The sequence below is a fragment of the Panthera onca genome, chromosome B2 (assembly GCF_046562875.1).
Source record: "Panthera onca isolate mPanOnc1 chromosome B2, mPanOnc1 haplotype 2, whole genome shotgun sequence".
In the NCBI taxonomy this organism is placed as follows: domain Eukaryota; kingdom Metazoa; phylum Chordata; class Mammalia; order Carnivora; family Felidae; genus Panthera; species Panthera onca.
In genome coordinates, this window is record NC_138343.1 from 149,067,816 (window position 1) to 149,089,397 (window position 21,582).

General features: G+C 59.1%; 1 protein-coding gene across 4 annotated transcripts in view; it reads right to left on the reverse strand.

Moving 5' to 3' along the window:
- Positions 1-660: 660 nt before the first annotated feature.
- The window catches only part of UNC93A (unc-93 homolog A), a 40,854-nt gene continuing 19,932 nt past the window's right edge, over positions 661-21,582 (reverse strand). For all 4 annotated transcript variants that reach the window (XM_060617087.3, XM_060617086.3, XM_060617084.3 and 1 more), the window contains 7 exons: positions 19,945-20,126; positions 18,712-18,941; positions 17,091-17,216; positions 12,750-12,961; positions 10,814-10,949; positions 9,685-9,816; positions 661-1,434 (listed from right to left, as the gene is read on the reverse strand). In XM_060617087.3, coding sequence (XP_060473070.1) covers positions 1,169-1,434; positions 9,685-9,816; positions 10,814-10,949; positions 12,750-12,961; positions 17,091-17,216; positions 18,712-18,941; positions 19,945-20,126 — 1,284 coding nt within the window. In that variant the 3' untranslated portion in view covers positions 661-1,168. The remainder of the gene's footprint in view (positions 1,435-9,684; positions 9,817-10,813; positions 10,950-12,749; positions 12,962-17,090; positions 17,217-18,711; positions 18,942-19,944; positions 20,127-21,582) is intronic.

A 21,582-nucleotide genomic window follows, 5' to 3' on the forward strand; every position in this document is an offset into this window, starting at 1 on the left:
CGGAAGCCCCAGCCTCCAAGGTGGAGGGGACCGTGCCTGTCATGAGCTGGGCGCGTTGGTGTGGAGGGGCCGGAAGATTCTCAAGGTCGCAGAGGCGTGCGAGCAAAGGTCTGGAACAAGATGTCCTGGAGAGGAGCCTGGCGGTCTCCTTGGGACAGGACTCAACTCGCCTCATTGAGATGGGGAGCCATGGAAGGGTTTTCAACAGAGGTTTGACCTGATGGGGCTCCGCTGAAGGTCTGGAAGAGTGCCAGGCTGCAACGGAGGCTGGGGCCTGGGTGGGGGGTGCCAGTTCGTGGGGAAGTGGGACGGGCTTCACGGGAAGTGGAGGGAGAAGCCTGGGCAAAGAGCAGGTGCCTTGGGGTGAAGGGGGCAAGGGTGACAAACCCCAGGACACCGTCAGAGGGGCCAGAGGGCTCTGAGAGCCTGGAAAAGGGAGAGGCTCAGCAGGGGGCAGAGGCCAGCGTTAGCAGCTTGTTAAAGACGACGAGGGTGGGAATAGAGGGAATAGACCGTTGGTGGATGCGGGTTCTGATCGGAAGGTGCGTGTGTAACAGCTGTCTTACGCGTTCTAGTCTACGGCGGGCTCACTCACTTGGTGACTGGTGTGTGTGTGCTCTACTGAGTATTTAGAGTAAAAGTGTTTGCACAGAAGATAAGTCCATGATGTAGTTGCGTTTATTTAGAAACTCATCGTCTATAAGCTTCAAGAGACGTAAACTCTTGCCTGGCTTTGTTGCTCACTGACTCCGGGAGGGAGTCGGCGGGCTTGCCTGGACATCCCATTTGTAAAATGACGGTGTTGGACTCCCTACGTCCACATCCTTCCAATTCTCACGAACGACCACAACAGCGAGTACGACAGAAGCAAGTACAGTGGTTTGTTGTATCTAAGCAAGTTCCCGTTGGCTGATGATACACCGGACTTTCTTCCTTTGTGAGATGAATGGATCCCTTCACGTTCCCTCTCGATCTCTGCGAGCGACAGGGTGGATGGAACGCTTATTAGAATCGAAAAAAAATCACACAAAACCATGTGACGGTGTGATGTCTTCAGGACGGCTCGGTGTCGCTGTCGTAGTTGAGAAGAATCGATTATAAAGTCTGAGGCACTTCAGATGGAGCTCTCCTGGGGACGCGGGGCTCCCGGGCCTGGTGCGCGTCCCTTTCACATGGCTGTCTCTGTTTCCTCCCCCTCTGCTGGCTTTGCCTGCTCCGCAGCGGCTGGCCTGGCCGCCTTCTTGGCCTCCAGATACTCCACGGTCCCGTAGGCCAGCATGGCCAGACTCAGGACCCCCAGCAGGATGTAGAGTTTGACGTTGACACACAAAAATGTGCTGTATCCAAAGGCGATGACGAAGCCTAGCGATTCCCATAGGCGGTAGTTCGCAAAGGCAGCCTCCTTGTTCTTCTCAAACAGAACGCCGTAAAGAGCTGCGGGGGAGACACGGGCATGAACACGTTGCTTCAAAACCTCAAACGATTGCTTTCAGCTATTGCTGAAAACGGTGGCTTTCCTGCTGCCCAATTTTCTCAACAAAATCAGGAATTTTCTCTTCGTACCAAAACCGGAATTATTTCACGATGGGGACTTTGCCAAGTCAGGCGACACATCGTCGGCAGTGAGGAAGCATCGTATGTAAAGGAAACACAGAATTCATGCGACGTTAGCACTGGTGGGAACTCGGGTCAAGCCGTCACTCGGTGGGTGACTATGTGGGAAAGGAAAAGGTGAGCTTGGAGGCCTGACCTGTGTGCCACACGAGGCACGACCACTCCCTGGGGTCCCAAGCAAAGACGAACGCCGTGAGGCTCCTCTCCAGGATATCCAGAACCGTCTCGACGGTTCCCTGCCTTATCTCTTGTCAGCTCCAGACCTGTTTCCTCCTCTCTTGTCTTACCTGCTCCGTGTTACCCCACACTGCCGCTACGGCCATCTTTCTACAGTGTAAACGTGTCATATCCCTCCCACACCGGTGCCTTCAGTGGCCCCGCCTGGCTTTGGGGTAGAACAAATATCTCATCAGGGGGGCAGATGCCGCTGTCACCTGGCCTTGTCCCAGCCCAGCACCACCTGTCGCTGTGGAGCGTGCCCCTCACTCCGGCCCCACTGCCAGGCTTCTATGCCTCGTGCCCTTGCACGTGGCCGGCCAGCGGCGGCACGCCTCTGATTTTTCGGTCAAGTTCCCCACGAGGCCATCCTGCCCAGCGTCCCATCCTCATCACAGTAATTCCAGCGCTCTCAAAGTGTCAGAATGGCCAAGTGGACCCGTGGATGGATGGCGACTTCATGAAGCGAGTAGGGAACCAACAGGTAAAACACCGAGCCCACGTCCCGCGGGGTTGCTGCGCCATGTCAGAGACCCGATGCACTCGCTGGGAGGATAAATAGTAACACAAGGAAACGGGGGCGGGGGGGGGGGCGATTCCAGGACAAGAGCTGCCTCTTCCTCTTCGTTCCTTCTGGTTATTGCCCAGAAGTCCCCCACCCCGGGTGGGAGTGGAGGTAACACAGGACGTGTAACCAGAGTAGAAAGCGTGAGACAATAAGTAGACCAACAAGTCAAGTGTAGTCCTGTAGCTCGGGCAGGATGAACGGACTGCCCTCTGCCCCCAGCCTCAGTGGGGCCAGACGTGATCTGCGCCTGTTATTCCTGGGGACGGCGGGAGTCTGGGAAGTCGTGGGGACTTTCCTGGGACCGTCCTTCCCTTCCTGCACGGCGGGCAGCTGTGCACGGTGGGAGAGAGAGCACACACGGAACTCTCACACACCTCCCTTCCCCGGCTCCCCTCCTTCCCTTGCCCTTTGCCCTGTTCCCTCTCCCTACATTCTGCAGGGGAGGGATGGAGGGAAGAGAGGCCCCCCAGCACCACGGGGAAGGTCGGGGGCCAGCAGCAAGGTTTCCTGTGGCCCTGCCTGTGAACATCAACACCCAGAAGGTTTTTCTTGGCATCTGGTTACTCGGCTGTCCACCTATCACGGGAGGGACTCAGGAGGGCAAGGCCACCGGCACGATACAACGTGAGAGGCACATTATGAACAACATACGTGTGTTTGGGACAACAGGAGGCTGTTTGGAAGGCTCAGAGGAGGTGCCCTTGTGGTCCGGGTCTGCGAGGCGTCCATCTCAGTACAAGTTCACCCACAAAGAGAGTCTGATAACAAGACCTGGGAGTTAGCAGTTCCTCAGGGTATTTTGAAGATTTCTCGTCTTCCTATGGATGGTCAACAGATTCAGGAAATGTGCCCAACGTCACTCATCCTTAGGCAAATGCAAATCAAAACCGGGATGAGATATCATCTCACGCCTGTCGGAATGACTAAAACCAACAACACAAGAAAGCACAGGTGTTGGCGAGGATGTGGAGAGAAAGGGACCTTTGTGCGCTGTTGGTGGGAAAGCAAGCTGGTGGGGCCACTATGGACAACAGTGTGAGGTTCCTCAGAAGTTAAAAATAGAACTACCTCGGGGCGCCTGAGTGGCTCAGCGGGTTAAATGTCCGACTCTTGGTTTCGGCTCAGGTTATGATCTCACGGTTCATGATATCAAGCCCCAACATCGGGCACAGAGCCTGCTGGATTCTCTCTCTCCCTCTCTCTCTGCCCCTTCCCCGCTCGCTCTCTCTCGCTCCCTCTCTCAAAAATAAGTAAACATTAAAAAAAGATAGAACTACCCTATGATTTAGCAATTGCACTGCTTGGTATTTACTCGAAGGGTATAAAAATACCGATTCAAAGGGATACAAGCACCCCGACGTTTATGGCAGGATCATGCACAAGAGCCAGATGACGGAAGCAGCCCAAATGTCCACTGACTGACAAATGGATAAGGAAGATGTGGCATGTATACAATGGAATATCAATCAGTCATAAAAGGACGAAGTCTTGCCATTTACCACGACACGGATGGAACTAGGGTGTGTTACACTAAGCGAAATAAGTCAGTCACAGGAAGACAAATACCATAGGACTTCGCTCGTAGGTGGAATTTGAGAGACAAAACACACAATCATAAGGAAAAAAGAGAGAGGAAAACCGAGAAACAGACTCTTACCTACAGAGAACACACTGATGGTCCCCAGACGGGAGGTGGGGGGTGGGGGGAGTAGGAAGGAAATCCAAGTCTGAGACACCAGGGCTGTGAGTGGCAGGTGTTTCCATGTTCCATGGCCAACAGGTATGGTGGCCCCCTTAGTAGGTACAGCGCCAGAGCAAACACACCCCAATTTCGTGAATATTCTAGTGACACGGCCACTCTGACTTTAAGCTAATGTGTTTGTCTGGAGGTTGGCATCTTTAGATTTCAAGATTAAATTTGAGTCTGGTGGGTCCAGGCTGACCGCCTGTCAAGGTTCTTCTCATCCTCAGTGACTGATGTGATGAGAAAAGCACTTTATTCTGGAGGCTTCCTCCCCCAGAGCCATAACTCCAGCCTAATCATGGGAAACATCTGATAACCCCAAATGAGAGATAGGCTACCAAATGCCTGACCGGTATTCTTCCGAATTGTCAAGGTCATGAACAACAAGGAACAATGAGAAACTTTCACAGATCAGACAAAGGAGATGTGGCAACTCAACGTGATAGGTGCCCTGGATGGGATCCTGGGTGGGGGCCTGGGTGGGGGCCCCGGGTGCGGGCCTGGGTCAGGCCACGGGAGGACCGTGGATGACTCTGGATGGGACCCTGGTTGGGGGCCCTGGGTGTGGCCTCTGGGTGGGACCCTGGAGCACACAAACTAGAGAAAACCAAATAAAGTCTAGAGTTTAGTTGACTCATGTACCAACATTACTTTCTTAGTTTTGACAAGTGTTACCACGATTTTGTAAGATTAGCGTTAGGGGAAACTAAGTCAACGGTATACGGGAACTCTCCAGACTGTCTTTGCAACTTCTCTGTGAGCTCAAATGATTCCAAAATAAAAAGGTTACTTAAAAAGAAAAGGAGCCTTTCTGCCAGCCCCATCCCGCCCCAGGAAGGCGTCGGTGGGTGGGCGCGGGCAGAGGCTGACTCCTGTCCTCGCATGAGGCGTGAACGGGTCCTCGGGCCGTCTTGTTTGCTTGGAAAAGACAGGTTAAGTGAACTGGGCACATAAGAGCTCACGTTTTCTGTGTTCATCAACCCAGAACAGCCCTTTGGGCGGCTAGCAGGGCGAGGGAGTATTTTTAGCCCAGACGTTCTGAATCTCAAATGCAGCGCACTGGTGTGTGAGGGTTGCTATAGCAACGGCACTTGTCTTTCCTGAACCGTCAGGGCGAATGAACAGACGGGAACAAGTGGCCCAGATCGAAGGTTCTGCGGGAGCCTCTGGAGCCCCGGGGGATGTCCAGCGTCGGGCTGCACAGCCCCGGGAGGGAGGCCGGGTGGGCCAGGCATCTGGTTTATTCTGCGTCAGTGTTTGAATTGGGAAGCGACGGCGAGAACACAGAACCGCATGCTGCCTCACGGATCGGGAAAGGACGGGCTCGCCTCACGTATCGTCTCAAACGAGAGACACACGTCCAGGGACAAGATGAGAAGTCCAACTCGCTCTTTCAAAACACAAGAGAGAGCTGCTCTTGGCGGGGGCCGTGGCGGCAAAAGCTGGCCAAACTTCCAGCCTTCATACACACAAAGACCGCGGGGACGCTCCGTGCTGCCCGGCCGTGAGTTCTAGGCCAGCCTGGTGGAGTCAGCCTGCAGGGGACTCGGGGAGTGAACCATCGCTCCCCGCTGAGGCCCCTGCGAGCTCAGACTCCAAAAGAAAGTCTTAAATCATGAAAAGAACAATTTTCCCCCGCAACCAGTCTCTCCTTGAAAAAAAAAAAAATAAGTTTGTGCCTGTGCAAGAAGACGGAAATAGCTCATTTTAACTCAAGGCAGTCCTTCCTCCGGCCATCCACCCGGCCGGAACGTCCCGCTCACCCGCGAGACCTCGCCTGACGTGGTCTGAACAATCTGGACAAGGCTCGGCCTCAGTCTCCCGCGTCCGAGGCCGGGAAAGGAGGGCGAGAGCCGCGATTCCCGTGTCTCGGGGGGAAAGAAAGCCAAGCATTTTTGCCCCAGTCGCCTGAAACAGCTGGAGGCTTACCGTAAGGAGTGTCACGCGGCATGCGGCCCCTCCCCCGGTCCCTCGCCTGACCTTTAACGTGCAGACACGAAGAAAGTCCCGAGGGGTCAGAGATGCCCGCAAGCTGGCAGTAACACGCCCGCAGTCGCCCACCCCTGCGTGCGGGTTCGCTGGGTGACGTGACCTGTCCCTGGTTTACAACTCGGGACCGCCAAGAACGCTAACGCCAGTGTCTGTGCGTCCTTCCTTCACCGGCGCTATGGGGACAGTAGACAGGCCGTGAAGCCCGAAGCCCTTAAACGCAGCAGGGTCCGCTCTGTCCGAAGACGTTTTTCAGCTGCCCTGTGAGCTGACAAGCACACGGGTCGTAAGGAAGGGGCCACCGCGGGGTCCGGAGGCCGTGAGGGCCGAGGTCGTGGCCACAGGGGCAGCAGCCGGCCTCCCGCCCTCGAGGAGTCGGAGGATGGGCCCGACTGAATTTCTAGCCCCCTGCTGTTTCCCAGGTCAGGGCTGGGTGGTCGCATCTCTAGGGGAAGCGGCTCTCTTCCTGGCCAGTCCTGGGCCCCTGACACCCCTCCCCATCCCAGGCTGTAGATGGGTCTGTGGGAAACTCGGCTGTCATTTTCACCCACTCCCCAAATCTAAGCCCGCGGTCACGTGGCTTCCACCCCTGCCGCCCACGCCCCTGCTTCCTGCTCCCGTCCCGGCGGTGCCTCCCAGACCCCTCGGCTCTGGCTCATCCCATCACCGCCGACAGCTGACACGGGAGCCCCCCTGACGCCCCAATCGCTCGGCTCCGGCTGACTCCCACATCAGGCCTCCCTGGGGGCTGGTCGAGCCCCCTGCTCAGATCTCCACGGGGCCTCCTTGGCCACCTGCTGGGCTCCAGCCACTCACTGTGCAGCCGGACCCGCTCCCGCTGCCCCTGTCACCTGCAAGGTGACCTTCGCTTCCCTCCCACGGGGGGTCCTCCTGCTCAGCGGGAGTGAGACCCTCCGTGCACAGCCTCCCGCCCGGAAGCCTTACGACCAACGGCGCAGCACGGCGCGCCCCTGAAGTCAGGGCCAGGCCCTTGGACCCCTGTGCCACGATGGTCCCCTCCTCTGCTGTGTGTCTCTCGCCACCCATCCCTGTGGGGCCTCGCATCCTACAGACACCCATCACCCTCAGCCGGACCTCTGGTGGCCTCTGTCTCAGGCTGCACCCTGTGTGACCTGGCAAGTGCCGTGTCACTGCCTCCTGGCCTGTGTGTGTGGGTGGCCAAGCCTCGGGGACACCAGCTGGCTCTGCACTCGCTCCCGGCCGACTCCAGAGATGGTCTAAAGGAACGGCCGGGGCTCTGGGTGGCAGCTCCAGGCCTGGGCCCCAGTCCCAACTCTGCCCTCGGGGCCTGGCCCTTGCATGTGACCTTGCCTTTCTGCTTTGCCCCCCCCCCCCCGGCTCCCCGAGTGTGGGTGACAGTGAGCCTGCCCGTGGGCTCTGTCCCTGAGTGCCTTCCCAGCATCTAGCATGCAGTATAGCTCACTAAAGCGGCCTGTCCTGGCTGTCCCCGCTGTCCCTGCTGTCCCCTGCTGTCCCCGTTGTCCCTCACTGTCTCCCGTGGTCCCCGCTGTCCCCTGTTGTCTCTGCTGTCCCCCACTGTCCCCGCTGTCCCCGTTGTCCCCACTGTCCCCTGCTGTCCTCGCTGTCCCCCACTGTCCCTGTTGTCCCCCCACTGTCCCCTGTTGTCTCTGCTGTCCCCTGCTGTCCTCGCTGCCCCCCACCGTCCCCTCTGTCCCCATTGTCCCTGCTGTTCCCGCTGTCCCTTGCTGTCCCCTGCTGTGCCCGCTGTCCCCCACTATCCCTGCTGTCCCCCACTATCCCCTGCTGTCCCCACTGTCCCCCGCTGTCCCCGCTGTCCCCGTTGTCCCTGTTGTCCCCTGCTGTCCCCACTGTCCCTGGCCAGCTCTCTGTGAGAACTCTGCTAACTCCTCTCCTCGGGGTGACAAGTCCTCCTGTGGATCTTTATTCCGACTTCCTTCCTGTGGTTCCCAAAGGGCGGCTGTCCTCCTCGGAGCCAGGGGGACACCTCTGTGCTCCTGTCCCCCTGTTCCTCGTCCTCATGCCCTCATTCAGCCGCCTTCCCCTCTGCTGGCCCTTCCCTCATTCTTCCCCTGACTCGGATCTGGACGCATCCTCGTGAGTGTGGACCTTACACAGAAGCACCTGTCAGAGCTGAGAGCCCCCACCCGCGTCCTCTCTGTGTCTGTGCCCCCCGCCGTGTGTCTGCCCTTCCCCCCCATCCTGGGACGCTGCTCCCGAGGCCACAGGCCCTGCCCACCCGCTGGCCCGGCGGCTCCCACACGCTGTGCATTCTGTCCGGAAGCTTGGCCTCCTCACCTTCCCTCCCCTCCTGCTCTGCGCAGCCACGGCCGCCTCCTCCGTGCAGCCCTGTGCTGTCTTTCCCGAGTTAACACCGCAGACGTCCGTCCCTCCGTAACCTGACGGGGCCGGCCTCGTCCTTCCCGGGGTGAGCGCTTTCCGCTGAGCGAAGCTGGACCCTCCCCGGGCAGCCTGGCCCCCGTCGGCCCCCAGCCTCTCCACTCCACCACCCGGCATCCTGGCCCAGCTGTCCCCTCAGCGTGTCCCATCCTCCGTGGCCACCACACCTGTGTCCCCCAAATTCATAGGTTGACCCCTAACCCCGAGGTGACGGTGTCAGGAGGTGGGGCCCAGAGGGGGGCGATTCGGTCACGAGGCGACTCCTCGTGAGCTGGACCTGTGTCCTTATGAGGGGTCTCCAGAGAGCCCCCCTGTCTCTTCTGCCACGTGAGGACACAGCTCTCTGAACCAGGAAGAGGCCTCCGCTGTCTTGGTCTCAGACTGGCAGGCACAAGACTGCGAGGGGTGGACGTCTGCTGCTCACGAGCACCCAGTCTGCTCTGTGGCATACCTCTCGAGCTGCTCCGGCCTCCCCCTGCCTCCCGAGCTCCCCTGGCCTCCCCCGGCCTCCCCCTGCCTCCCGAGCTCCCCTGGCCTCCCCTGGCCTCCCCCTGCCTCCCGAGCTCCCCTGGCCTCCCCCACCCCCCTGGCCCCCCAGGCCTCCCCCTGCCTCTCAAGCTCCCCACCCCGCTGACACCGCAGCTCTATCTGGGGACAATCAGCCGGGGCCTGGCTCAGGCGTGACCTCCAGATGCAGCCCCCACTGATCGCCTCCCCACCCCCGACTCCGTTCTCCCAGAAAGCAGAACCCGCAGTCCCAGTGCCCTTGCTTGGAGGCTGTCACGGTAACCTGCCAGCTCGTCCACCGCGGGTATCACACAGCCATCTCCCCATCTGGACCGAGGCCGCCTTGAAGGCCTCTCCAGCCTCCTGGGCCCGGCACCGGGCACGCTCCTCAAGCAGAAAGCCGGGGAGGGACCACCACTCTTAGAAGGGAAGGGAGCTGTACCCTTGGGTGATTCTCGTCTTTTGCACCTCGGGTCTGAACCGACGCTCAGAGGAAGTCCCTCAAGTCCACGGAAAGAACCTGGAGCGGGCCTCCCACTACCCCCCCGCCGGGCACGTCATCTCCCCAGGTGGCCCCGGCCGCGGGGTCCTCTGCCACCGCCTGCCCCCCACGGCCGGGCCAGGCGGGAGACGCGGGGGCGCTCACCGTTGTTCTGCGTCTGCCAGACGGCGTCGGACACGCCCCAGAGGCCAGAAAACACGAAGAACACGGCCAGCTGGCGGGGGTGAGGCTCCCACAGCAGGAGGGCGATTATGCAGCACAGGTGGGTCACCGCCCCTGTGGATGCAGAGGGGAAACCGCCGGGAGTGAGGGCTCCGAGTGGTTCCGGAGTCTCCGTTTGCCGCACTGTGTAAACGTTTCCTGGGAATGCCCCAGACCCACGTCCTCGCGTGGATTCTGACACCGGCCGGGCCGGCTGGCCCGCGTGTGTGCCCTCCAGAGTCCAACTGCCACGTGCCCAGCAGGGTGACCCCTCCGCTCACCGCAGGCCTCCCCTGCGTCAGGCACCGTGCGGGGCGTGTGCCCTGCGCCTGGCAGGGGGGGCCTCTGTGCCCCGGCCGAGGAGACCCCGAAGTGAGGAAGGAGCCGCCCCCCGAGTGGTGGCGGCCTGGGGACGGCACCGCCCTCCCGAGAGGGCAGGGGTGAGAACGGAGGGGCGGCCGGAGCTCCCAGGCTCACTCCTCCTGGCTTTACCCCAGCGGGCCCTGAGTTCTGGGCCACGGTTTGTGCACACGCCCTGCGGCGTCTGTCTCGACGAGGCGGTGAGACATGCCTCGTGACAGTCCAGAACCTGCTGTCGCATTGGAGACGGGTGCATCCGCGCTGGCTGTGTGGCCCGGGGGGAGCCACCACACTTCTCTGTTCCTGCGTTTCCTCATCTGCAGAGCGGGCAGTGCCCCCCCACCCCCCACGGGGCGCTTGCCAGGATGACCTGGGAACCTATGCGGGTTACTCCCACCAGGGGCTGGCAAACATTTACCGTTTCCCCTTCTGGCTGTGTCCCCGCTGCCCCAGACGCCTCAGACCCTAAGTGGGTGGCCAGGTGACCGCTGACGCCCGTAGTTCTCGTTATTCGCGCCGACCGCCGTGTGTTTCCTCTCTCCTCCCTTCCCAAGAGGGACACAGGCGGATGCGTCTTTGTGCACCGCATGAGGACGGGTCGCCTCCTTCAGGGAGCCTCCCTGTGGTGCCCCTGCACCATCGCTGAGCGGAACACGCCCTTCACCCCGCCGGCCACCATTCCCGCCCGCGGCTGGGAAGCGTGTCCACGTACCTAGCGCGTAGAGGGCGGCTCTGCCCGTCTTCTGGGAGAGCCTTCCGTACAGCACAGAGCACAGCGAGTTGGTGGCCGAGAAGCAGATCATCACGTAACCAACAAACCGGATCCCCAGGGCGCAGGTGACGTAGGACTGCAGGACGAAGCACAGGGGACGTGAGCGGGCGGCTCGCGGGGGTTACAGCGTGACGGCCGCCAGGCGGGACCGGCCTGGAGCCTCGTGCTCGAGCCGGGTAGGAAGTAACAGGGACACACATCTGGACGGGGCTCCCCCCACGCAGCCTTTGCCTCACGTTGTGTGTTCTCACGGACCACGGAGGCGCCGCTTTGGGCCGATCCTCGCGGATTCGGTCGTTTCTGCACGACAGTTGGAGGAAGGCGTGGGGAGCCGTGAACGGGCAGAGCCCCCGGCATTCTTGGGGCGGCGAAGCCGCTCTGTGTGCTACCCTAGTGTCTTACCCCCGTGTCCTTGCGTGTCTGCCCCAACCCACGGCGTCCAGCGCCGGGACAGCCCCCGACGGGGCGGTGACGGGATGTCATTGTTGGCTCTGGTGCAGGATGTGGATGATGGGGAGGCTGCGTGGGGAGGGGGCAGGGGGACTCGGGAGCCTGAACCGCCTGTGGTTTTGTGCGAACCTACGACAGCCCTGGAAGCAAACACCTGATGGAGAAGAAGTGAAGAGAACGCAGCGCATCTCAGCGGAGGCGAGAACAGGAGTGCTCCCGCACGAGGCCGTGAGGTCCCAGCGGCCGCGCCCCCGGCCCCGGTGCTGCCACCGCCGACGCCCTCACGCCCGCACCCACCACTCCGGTCCCCGCGCACAGCCGGGACAGACACACAGACACGGGCTGCTGCTTCGGACGGCACAGGCGGGGGAAGAAGGCCGGAGGTCAGCGGCAAGGCCCGTGGGAGGAGCCCTGACCAAAGGCCAAGGGACGGTTCCGTCATCTGTGTGGACTCTCTCGACCCCACCGCCCTCCGTCAGGGCCGTCCCGGGAGCAGGGTGCCAGAGGGGACCCGGGACGCACAAACCCCGCCCGGAACATACGCAGCCTAAAAGATACTGCGGTTTACCTGGAATTCGGATTTAACCTGGGAGGGGGCTTGTGGCGGGCACGAATTCGGAGAAAATTCCGGATTCCGGACAAGGAAGGGCAATCCTCGGGGAGCACCCTTGGGACTGGCTCCCCAGCCCCTCGGCGCCCCAGCTCCCACCCAGCACTTTCTGGAAGAGGGGGTCTCCAATGCCCACCGCCCCTGTTTGAGGCAGCCTTTCCGTGGCCCCGGGAGGCTCCTCAGGACCCGACACCACGTGGCAGGGAGCTAGAGAGACAGCAGCTTGGTGAGCGTGCCACGAGGGAGTGAGCTGGATGGTGGCCGAGCCTTCCCGCTGGGCCCGCCCCAGGGCACGGGCCTCCCTCTGCTGGCCTGCCCCACGGAGGCCTGCCCTGCGCACAGAAGGGGGCGGGCAGTGCGTGGGTCAGGCATCTAGGGCAGGACAGGGTGACAGCCCGAGAGCCACATCCATCTCCGGATTGAGACGCATCATTTGAAAACTGGCCCGAGGGGGACTTCCAGGTGTTATTCGTGGATTTTATGTTTTTCCCTACTTTTGACTCTAAACTACGGGCAGTGTCGGGTGCAGGTGAGCATCCCGCAGGTGTTCTGTGCGATGGTTCGCGCATGACCGGGGCCCCCTTCCCCCCCGAAGACACATCTCGAGGGACGCATGGTCCCTGGAGGTAAGGCCCGGCTCTGGGCAGGCGGGAGCGACCTAGACCACGAACACAGCTCTCCTCAGGCCGCGAAGGACCTGGCGTCCCCCCACCCTCGGGAGCCCCGGCCCCCACCCGGCCCCGGGGCAGGCGGCCCTGAGGCCCACGAGCGCAGGTGAGGCCGCACAGGGGCCCCGCGCGCCGCGCTGTCTCGTACCCGGGTGTAGTCGCCCGCGAGGAAGGCCTGCTCGAACCCGCTGTACATGGGCAGCAGCACCAGGAGACGCAGGCGCTTGTCTCCAAGGAGCCTGAAGGTCGACAGCAGGGTGGACCAGAAAGGCGGCCCCTCGTCTCCTTCGCGTTTCCTCTGCGCATCTTTGATGGGTTCCAGAAACACGGCCACGAGCAGGACGGCCAGGACGCCGCTCCCTGGAGGGAAGACAGAGGGAGCGAGGCCGAGGTCCGGGACCTGCCTGCTACTCACCCCCCATCTGCCCCCTCCTCTCCTTTGGGGCATCCATTCGGGGCCAGCAACACAAACTCCTCGGCGCCCTTCCCGAGCGACCACTCCCCTGTCCTGACCCTCAAGGAACTCCCACTGACGGCCAGTCTCCCTTCTCGGGATGGCGAGTCGCGGCGGTTCTGGTTTGCTGAGTTTCGTGTCTATGCCGGCATCTTTACCCGGAAGCCCTGGGGGGCGAGCTAGGTGCGTGAGTGTGGCGCCTCCTGAATGCGATGGGATAGCGCGTGTTTGTAGAGTCAGGTGGCAGTAAGGTGCCCTAAGGAGGCAGATCCCCCAAGGGGACCGGCCGAGGGGAAGGACGGAGCAGAGCTGCGCACCTGCGGGCTTTGGGTGAGGGAGGGCGCCGAGGGGCGCCGTTGCAGGTGGGGTGCTGTGCCCGGGGCCGCGGAAGCCCGGGACCCGGGCGGAGGGACTGCGTGGGGGGCGCCCCCTTCGCGGTGGGTGCGAGTGCGCTAACTGTGCAAACGGGTTTTGTTCAAGACAACTCTTCATCCCCACCCCCCCCGCCGTGGGGGACACCATGCGCCTTCGTGATGCCCCAGTGGTGACCGGACCTCCGTCTGCACCACGAACCCACCTCGATACCCGGATCGAGGGCTACAGCTCACTGACTCTTGTTCACACGGACACCTCTTTCCTTCCTGGTGGTGTGGGGTCCGCGCATACCCGGTTTTCTCCTCCCTGGCTCAGTGCTAAACTCGGTGCTCTGCGAGCCACAGAGGGACTCGGGAGCCGGGAAGCTTTTTCCGTTTCTCTGAGGGGCCGCCGGGGATTTGTAGCCCGATGGCTGAGGCCCGGCAGCCTTGAAGGGGACTCGAGTTATTTCTTTCTCTGTACTTGGTCTCAGCGTCCGCCTGCACGGTGCGCCGGCCCGGTGCTGGGGGAGCGCCCGGCTCACGACCCGCCCCTTCCACGTTGTCGGCAGAGATGCCGGACCCGTCCCCACACGCCCCGCACACCCCGGAGGTGCCGATCTACTTCTAAGCCTGGTTTCTGTCATTCAGCCGCTTTCCCCTGGGCCGAACACAATCCTCTCTCCCCAGGTCGGGGCAACTCCGCATTCTGACGACACTTTCCGACACACGGCGCACGGAAGTCTGCTGAACTGCCGTCCGAGGTCGTGGGCGGTCACTACCTGTCCCCTGGAGACCCGGTGAGTGCCACCAGTCAGAGCCACGTGCAGGGGGCCTCTGGGCATCTCAGCTGTGAAGCGGTTTCCAGAGCGGTCCACGCACAGGTAAGGCGGGTGTGCAGCCACGTGGAGGAGGCGTGCCATCAGCTCCCCACTGACTGGGGCCACGGCCTCCGCCGTGGGCAGGCGCGTGAACCCATCGGGACACATGACTCCCAGGATGAGAGCCGCGGGGCAGCCCTGCGGCTGGGTCGTGGTATGGAAGCCACGTGTTTACTAGGAAAAATCACACACGGTCCAGGGCCGCCCGTGACCCAGAACCTTCTCAAGGGGCGTGAACGTGCGTGTGTCGCACGTCTAGTATACTGGAGGGAATGGCTCCGAAAGGAATTTCCTCGTGAGGACAGAGCTCAGGGATGGCGGGAAAACACTCTGGGGAGGCGGAGTTCTTTCCTTTGGTCCGTTCTTCTCCATTTCGGTTTGCTTTGTGTGTGCGCACGCGCGCGTGTGTGTTTCTACGGTAACACGGCCTTGCTCACAGGAAGGAGACCCATGAACCCCTGCGTGAGGCCAGGGTACGAATAACCAGAGACGATTTCTTCATGGGACACGTGCACAGTGCCCGTTTGACACGACCGTCTGGACTGCCACTCCCTCGGGCCCCTGGATGCCGCGGGCACGAGTTCTGGGTAACGTCGGGCCTGGGGCAGCAGCCAGAGACCTGCGGGAGGGGACTGAGGGCCGCGTGCTGAGCAGGGGAACCTCACGCGGGGGCTGAGGATGCAAAAAACGCATTTTCCACGGCCTGTGCTGTTCCTTGGGACCAGGGCAATGCAGGCCGCGGGCCAGTTCCTGCTCCTGGCTGCTTTTGTATGTAAAGTCTTATTAGAAAACAGCCTCGGGGCGCCTGGGTGGCTCAGTCAGTTAAGCGTCCCACTTCAGCTCAGGTCATGATCTCCCTGTTCATGGGTTCGAGCCCCATGTCGGGCTCTGTGAGGACGGCTCGGAGCCTGGAGCCTGCTTCAGATTCTGTGTCTCCCTCTCTCTCTGCCCCTCCCCTGCTCACGCTCTGTCTCTCTCTCTCAAGAAATGAATAAAAATTAAAAAAAAAAGAAAAGAAAAGAAAGCCTCGCTCTTCATTTACATGTTACCTGTGGCCTCTCTTCCCGCCAAAAACATCACTGAACAGTTGCAGTGGAAACCACTCGGTCCTCAAGCCTAGAATATTTAGTGTCTGGCCGGTGGGGGAAAAGCTGGAGCACTGCTGTTTCGCAGACGGGGGGACAAACACGCAGTTCGGGGTCCGCAGAAGCTTTAGTTTTTGTGGTTAAACGCTCGCTGCCCTTTACTCTTCATTCTTCCTGCGGATTGGGGCGGGGGTGGGGGTTCTCACAAGGGCCGGCTTCTCTGCCCACGAGTTTTCTGTATTTCCAAAGGACGCTAATGCTGGAGTCTGTCCAGGAAAGGAGTCTACACCTGTCCAGACCGTCTAGCACAGCATCAAGGTTTTTCACGGTGGGTCACGGCTCGTCCCACAACTGTCTCCGGCTCCTCTGTCCCCTCCAGGGCCTCGTCCGCCGGCCACACCAGCGCCTCTGTGCTTCTCTGCCTGTAGTGCCCTCTCCCCTCTCCCTCTCTGCCTGGTAAGCCTCTCCTCGTCCTTCGACACCCGCTCGGTACCACCGCCTCGTCAAAGTTGCCCTGGACCCCAATCCCCCGAGAAGACGTGACCACGTGTCAGCTGGAAACCTCGTTCAAAACACGTGTATCGAATTTCTGTTAGCCGGATACACATCTTCTCCTGCATTGGGCTCTGAGCTTATCGAAGGTCCTGAGTTACTAGTTTCAGGACCGGAGAAAGTCCACGTTATGGCGTGGCACTCGCTGGTGCTCGCTCCGCTTTGCCAACACCAAGTGGCTGTTTTACAAGTTCTCACTCAGTGACCTCTGATCTGGAGGTGACTTTGCTGGCAGCTGATGGTCTCAGCATAGGGACGGATTCTGACGGCACACGCAGCCTTGGTAACCTTTGATCCCATTAGGATCCTGGACTCAGTCCCACCAAATTCAACATATTTCAGACCCGTGATCTTTAAGAAGGACAAAGAATAGATTTAAATTCTCTTCAAATGGTAAAAACAAACAAACCGACCCAGCCAACACAAAAAACACTACTCTAAAAATACCCCCTTTAATTATAAATCTAGTGACTCTAACAGGGAAGTCATTTAGAAAATGATTCACATAAATATTTTGCGTTAACATGAGCTTCTAAGGATAAGAACCAGTAGAACAATGAACTCCCTTTGGGCAGCCATCTTTCCATGAACTTCCAATGTGTGCGTCCTTCAGCTGCATTGTGACCAGTAGCTGAGAACCCTGGGGTCTTCCTGATTGGAGAATGGTCGCTGCAGGAAGGACCCCGGCCCCACACCAGCAGGAGCCATTCAAATATATTCCTCAGAAAAAGATGACAACTTATAAGGTTTTGGATTTCCAGGGTCACTTGGACATAGTTGACACACAAGTAACCAATCCATCAATACCGTGGTATACCCTGGTCCTATCCAATATGATAGCCATCGGCCCCACGTGGCCATCAAGCATTTGCAATGTGGCTGTTGTGACTCAGGAACAGTATTTTTAATTTAGGTAGTAAAAATATAAATAAACACATGGGGCTGACGGCTACAGAACTTTGCAGAAGAAAAATGACTCTGTCATCACAGGAAACTCTATTAGACAGCCCTGGTCTGTTGCAGTTGATTTCCTACGAAGAACACATCGGTGCAAAGCTCAGCACACTTTACAGGAATATTGGTATGTTGGGAAGATGCTCTTTCTCGACCCAGGGAAGAGTTAGGTTTGCTTCCCCTGGGACTCGGCCCGCCGTGAGCACATACCCGTGTAGATGCCCAGCAGGGTGTAGATCAGCGTCTGCGAGGGTCGCTGGGTGCTGTTGGTGGATGCTGTGGCCATCAGACAGTCACTGGCCCCACAAGACAGGAGCTGCTCCTCTGGGATGGCCTCTGTGCAGGTGGAAGCAAAAAGACGACAGGAGAACGTGGAAAACTGATAGGACAAGGGGCATGAGGATTCTAGTGTGCGGCCAACGGGGGCCTGGACACCCCAGGGCCAAGAGTCACGATGGGTCAAAGGCACGAGACACGGGTCTGTTTGACCAAGTGCCTCCAAATACACTTCCCCCGGGCACGTGTCCGTATACATGATTTTAAGACACGCTGCACAACAGCTAGTCGTATTACTTTCCGGACATAATGAAAACATCCAACATTTCCGGACTAATCAAGAAGAAATAAGGTGCTTTAGGCTAGGTGTCAGGACCACTGCGTTCTCTTTCACACTCATCTGTAGTGGTTCCATGACCTTGGGCAGGTCGCTTTGGCCCTCTCCTGAATGCTGGTTTCCCAATCTGCTAAAAGAATAAAATGGGCACCACCAGGGGCTCCCAGACCGTGTCAGAGTCTCTGGAGGAGGCGGACGTCATGGAAGAAAGGACATTTGTCGTGATACAGATGTCATCACATGGGGTGCCGCGAGTGCCCCTTGGCTGGTGCGCTCGCCGGGCCCTTGGAATGCCTCGCTCCTCCGGGTCTGGGTCCCGGGGTCGCTTGGAGAATTAAGCTCTCTTGCCCGAATGGCTTTAAACCTGTCCACTCCATTTCCCACCGGTCATGCTGTAGAGACCGAAACTTAGTCCCAGTTTCTGTTGGATTATTGTTGACCTCGACAGCAATAATGAGTAAAAACGGGTGTCTATGACCTGCTGGTTTCCCTTCTCCATGCACTTAGCAAGTGATGGCATCACATGAGGAATAGGGGAAGGGGGATTTGGGAGTCTCCCAAAGGCAGGACTTCATAGGGGATGGCAGGATGCAGGCCCAGGACAAAGAGACAGAAATAATCCAGATAGCAGTCAGGAGTCAGGACCTCTGCCCACCCCCATCGATAAAGGTTTCCTGTAAGAATTGAAGAGATTTATTTCCCTCTGTCCTTGGTTTAAATCTTCAGACGTCAGAGGGCGCAGGCATAAAACAGACCCACACTTTACGTCCAGATGAAAACATGGGTTAAGACATCAGCCGTCAAATGTTCAAATCGGTTACGGGACAACAGGCCGTTTGTGGAGCATTTAAGACACTGGATACTGGATTAATTCAGTGGGACAATAAATCAGTCGAGGCTGTTCTTAGTCTAGAAGGATAGTGATGACTCCAGGAACCCAAGGTCCACTGGCAGTGGCCCTCTGTTCTCCCAGGACACTGCTCTGGGGGGCTCCCCTTGCCCACGGAGGGCAGGGTCAGAATGGCCAGGGCACTTGTGGACAAGACGGACCCGCCCAGACTCCCCCAGGGAACAGATGGGGACCAGGGAAGGCTGGGCACAGGCAGTTGAGAACCACGTCTTTAGGTGATTCACCTGCTCTAGTTGTGGAATAAAGACACGTGTAAATGGGATGGGGGGCCCTCTCGGGGGTCATCACGGAGCCCCGTTTCCTTTTACCTTGTCTGGGTGTCTGGCCAAACACCAGAGATGAGATCAGGTTGCCCCACACCCCGGACGACTGGAAGATGAGAAAGAAGGTGCCGAAATACTGGTTCACCACGTCTCTGCCAACTTTCCCCGCCTTCTCTGCTTGCGTGTTTCCCATGATGGTGAGGTACGTGCCCTGAGCGGACCACAGCGGAGCTGCTCCCAGACCCAGCAGTATGGAGGTCGGAACCAAGGTGAACCTGTAAAATAAAACACAGACAGACAGTACCTTCCCCCTCCAATCTTCCCTACCTTTGCGGAGAAGGAAACTCCATGCCTAGCCTGTTGTAAGCCTTGTCATGTTTATGGATTGACTAGACTGACGGCTTCACCACAAAACCCAGATAAAGGACCCAACTCGTGCCTTTTCTGGTTCTGGTTAGTTTGCAAGAGACAAATTCATTGCCAGTGAGTTTTCTTTGTGTTTGCAAGCAACCACCAATGAGCTGGGATTACAAATAAGGCTGGGTGGTTTTTGAGTATTTCTAACAGCTTTACGTTTAAAACGATTTATTTATTTTTTGAAACGTTGATTGATCGATTGAGTGATTGGTTTACCTTCTTCATTGAGGACTCTGTGTGAAAACTCCATGGCAATAAGAAAAAGAAGAACGTGAAATCGCCATAATCATTATGTCCTAGATGACAACAGGTGTCCCTCCAAGGGATGTTTGATAGGTGTGTTCCCGGGAATAAGATTGTGGGGCCGGTGTCCTTGGAGCTTGGTCCCAGAGGACACCTCTCCATCAGGGAGGAGGTAGGTCTCAGGCTGGGCCCCTGCACACTGACATGTCCACTCTCTGCGATGGGGTGAGGCCACGGTGTTGGGTCCTCGGGTCACCTTCTGCTAAGTCTCCTGAAATTCACCCTCGACGTGTTCGTCAAGGTCTAGCTCTCATCATTGGGGCCACAAAAGTGCCCCTGGTGCAGACAGGGAAACTCAAGGCCCGTGAAAGACGTGAGGGAAGGTCAGAGCTGGGAAGCAGGGGAGGAGATGGGCCCAGCAAAAGGGACAGAGACATCTTGGCGGGAAAAAAGGGGAAGAAAGCCTGTCCTGTCCCAGAAGCAGATAGGAATTTCTAGAAACGGCGCTCATTTTAAAGTGAAAGCAGCAGGGAGACCTCAAGTGGGCTCCAGCTCAGTGCTCCTGAGCAGGAACCTGCGTCCTGAGCCAGACCCGGGCACGAGATGTGTGGGCTGTACCAGCTGGCGTAGAAGTTGCCCAGGGAGAAGGCCACGTAGCAGCACATGGAGATGACGATGGTCCACTTGCAGCCGAACCTCTTAATCAGGAGCGGTGGGAGGAACATGGAGGACAGGAGCATCCCGCCGTACAGTGTGCTGAGCGCCGTCACCCCCAGCCCTTCCTCGCCATACAGGCTGCTCTGTGGGGACAAACCCAGCCCTGGTCAGAGGGGCCAGTAGCCAAGGGGACAGAGCTCTGGGTCACCACTTGGTCCCTGAGGCCACGAGCAACAGGCTACTCTGAGGAGTGCCCTCTCCCAGCTGACAGGTGCTCCCCTCCAGCTGACGGGTGCTCCCCTCCAGCTGACACGTTCTCTCCTCCCAGAGGATAGGTGCTCCCCTCCTGCTGACAGGTGCTCCCCTCCCAGAGGATAGGTGCTCCCCTCCAGCTGACAGGTGCTCCCCTCCAGCTGACAGGTGCTCCCCTCGCAGGATAGGTGCTCCCCTCCCAGAGGATAGGTGCTCCCCTCCAGCTGACAGGTGCTCCCTTCCCAGCTGACAGGTGATCCCTTCCAGCTGACAGTTTCTCCCCTCCCAGAGGATAGGTGCTCCCCTCCCAGCTGACGGGTGCTCCTTTCCCAGCTGACAGGTGCTCAGATGCTCCCCTCCTGCTGATAATGCTCCCCTCCCAGATGACAGGTGCTCCCTTCCAGCTGACAGATGCTCAGGTGCTCCCCTCCTGCTGGCAAGTGTTCCCCTCCCAGATGATAGGTGCTCCCCTCCTGCTGGCAAGTTCTCCCCTCCTGGTTGATAGGTGCTCCCCTCAAGCTGACAGGTTATCCCCTCCCAGATGATAGGTGCTCCCCTCCCAGCTGACAGATGCTCCCCTCTTGCTGATAGTGCTCCCCTCCCAGATGACAGGTGCTCCCCTCCAGCTGACAGATGCTCAGGTGCTCCACTCCTGCTGACGGTGCTCCCCTCCCAGATGATAGGTGCTCCCATCCTGCTGGTAAGTGCTCCCCTCCCAGTTGATAGGTGCTCCCCCCCAGCTGACAGGTGAGGCCTGGGAGGAAGCACAGTCCGAACCATGAGTCAGCTGCTGCTAGATCCTGGGGAGAGGGAAAGCCTGAGGCCCGGTGCTGGGGTCGCTCTGGGGCAGATGGCCACACGCCTTCTGTGAATCCGTTTTTATCTCTAGGAGAGCTTTGTATTTCTCCCCTTTAAGCTGAGGAAACAGAGTTACTGTCCTCATGGAAGAGATAAAGAAGGGGACACTGTCTGCTCGCAGACTGACACGCACAGTGAGGTGCCCAGGTGATCTGGAGGCTGGTACTCGAATGCCTGGTTTCTAAACATCCCTTCCTGCCTGGTCGCCTCTGCCAGACGTGTTGTGGCGAGGGACCCTGTACCCCCGGCCAGGTACTGCTCTCTGACATTCCCTCACTGCCGCTCTGCCCACAGGAATCCCAAACCCTCGGGCTGACTTCTTACTCTGCCTTGTGTCCACCGGTCCAGGATTCCCGCTTCCTTTGCTGCCCGGCCCCCCAACGTGCTCCCACCTTCCTTGTCCTCGCTTTCCAGAGGGTGCCCGTTGTTCCAGCGCAGATCAGGGGTGTCTGAGGGCTCCTGGATAACGTCATCCACGGAGACCTGTGC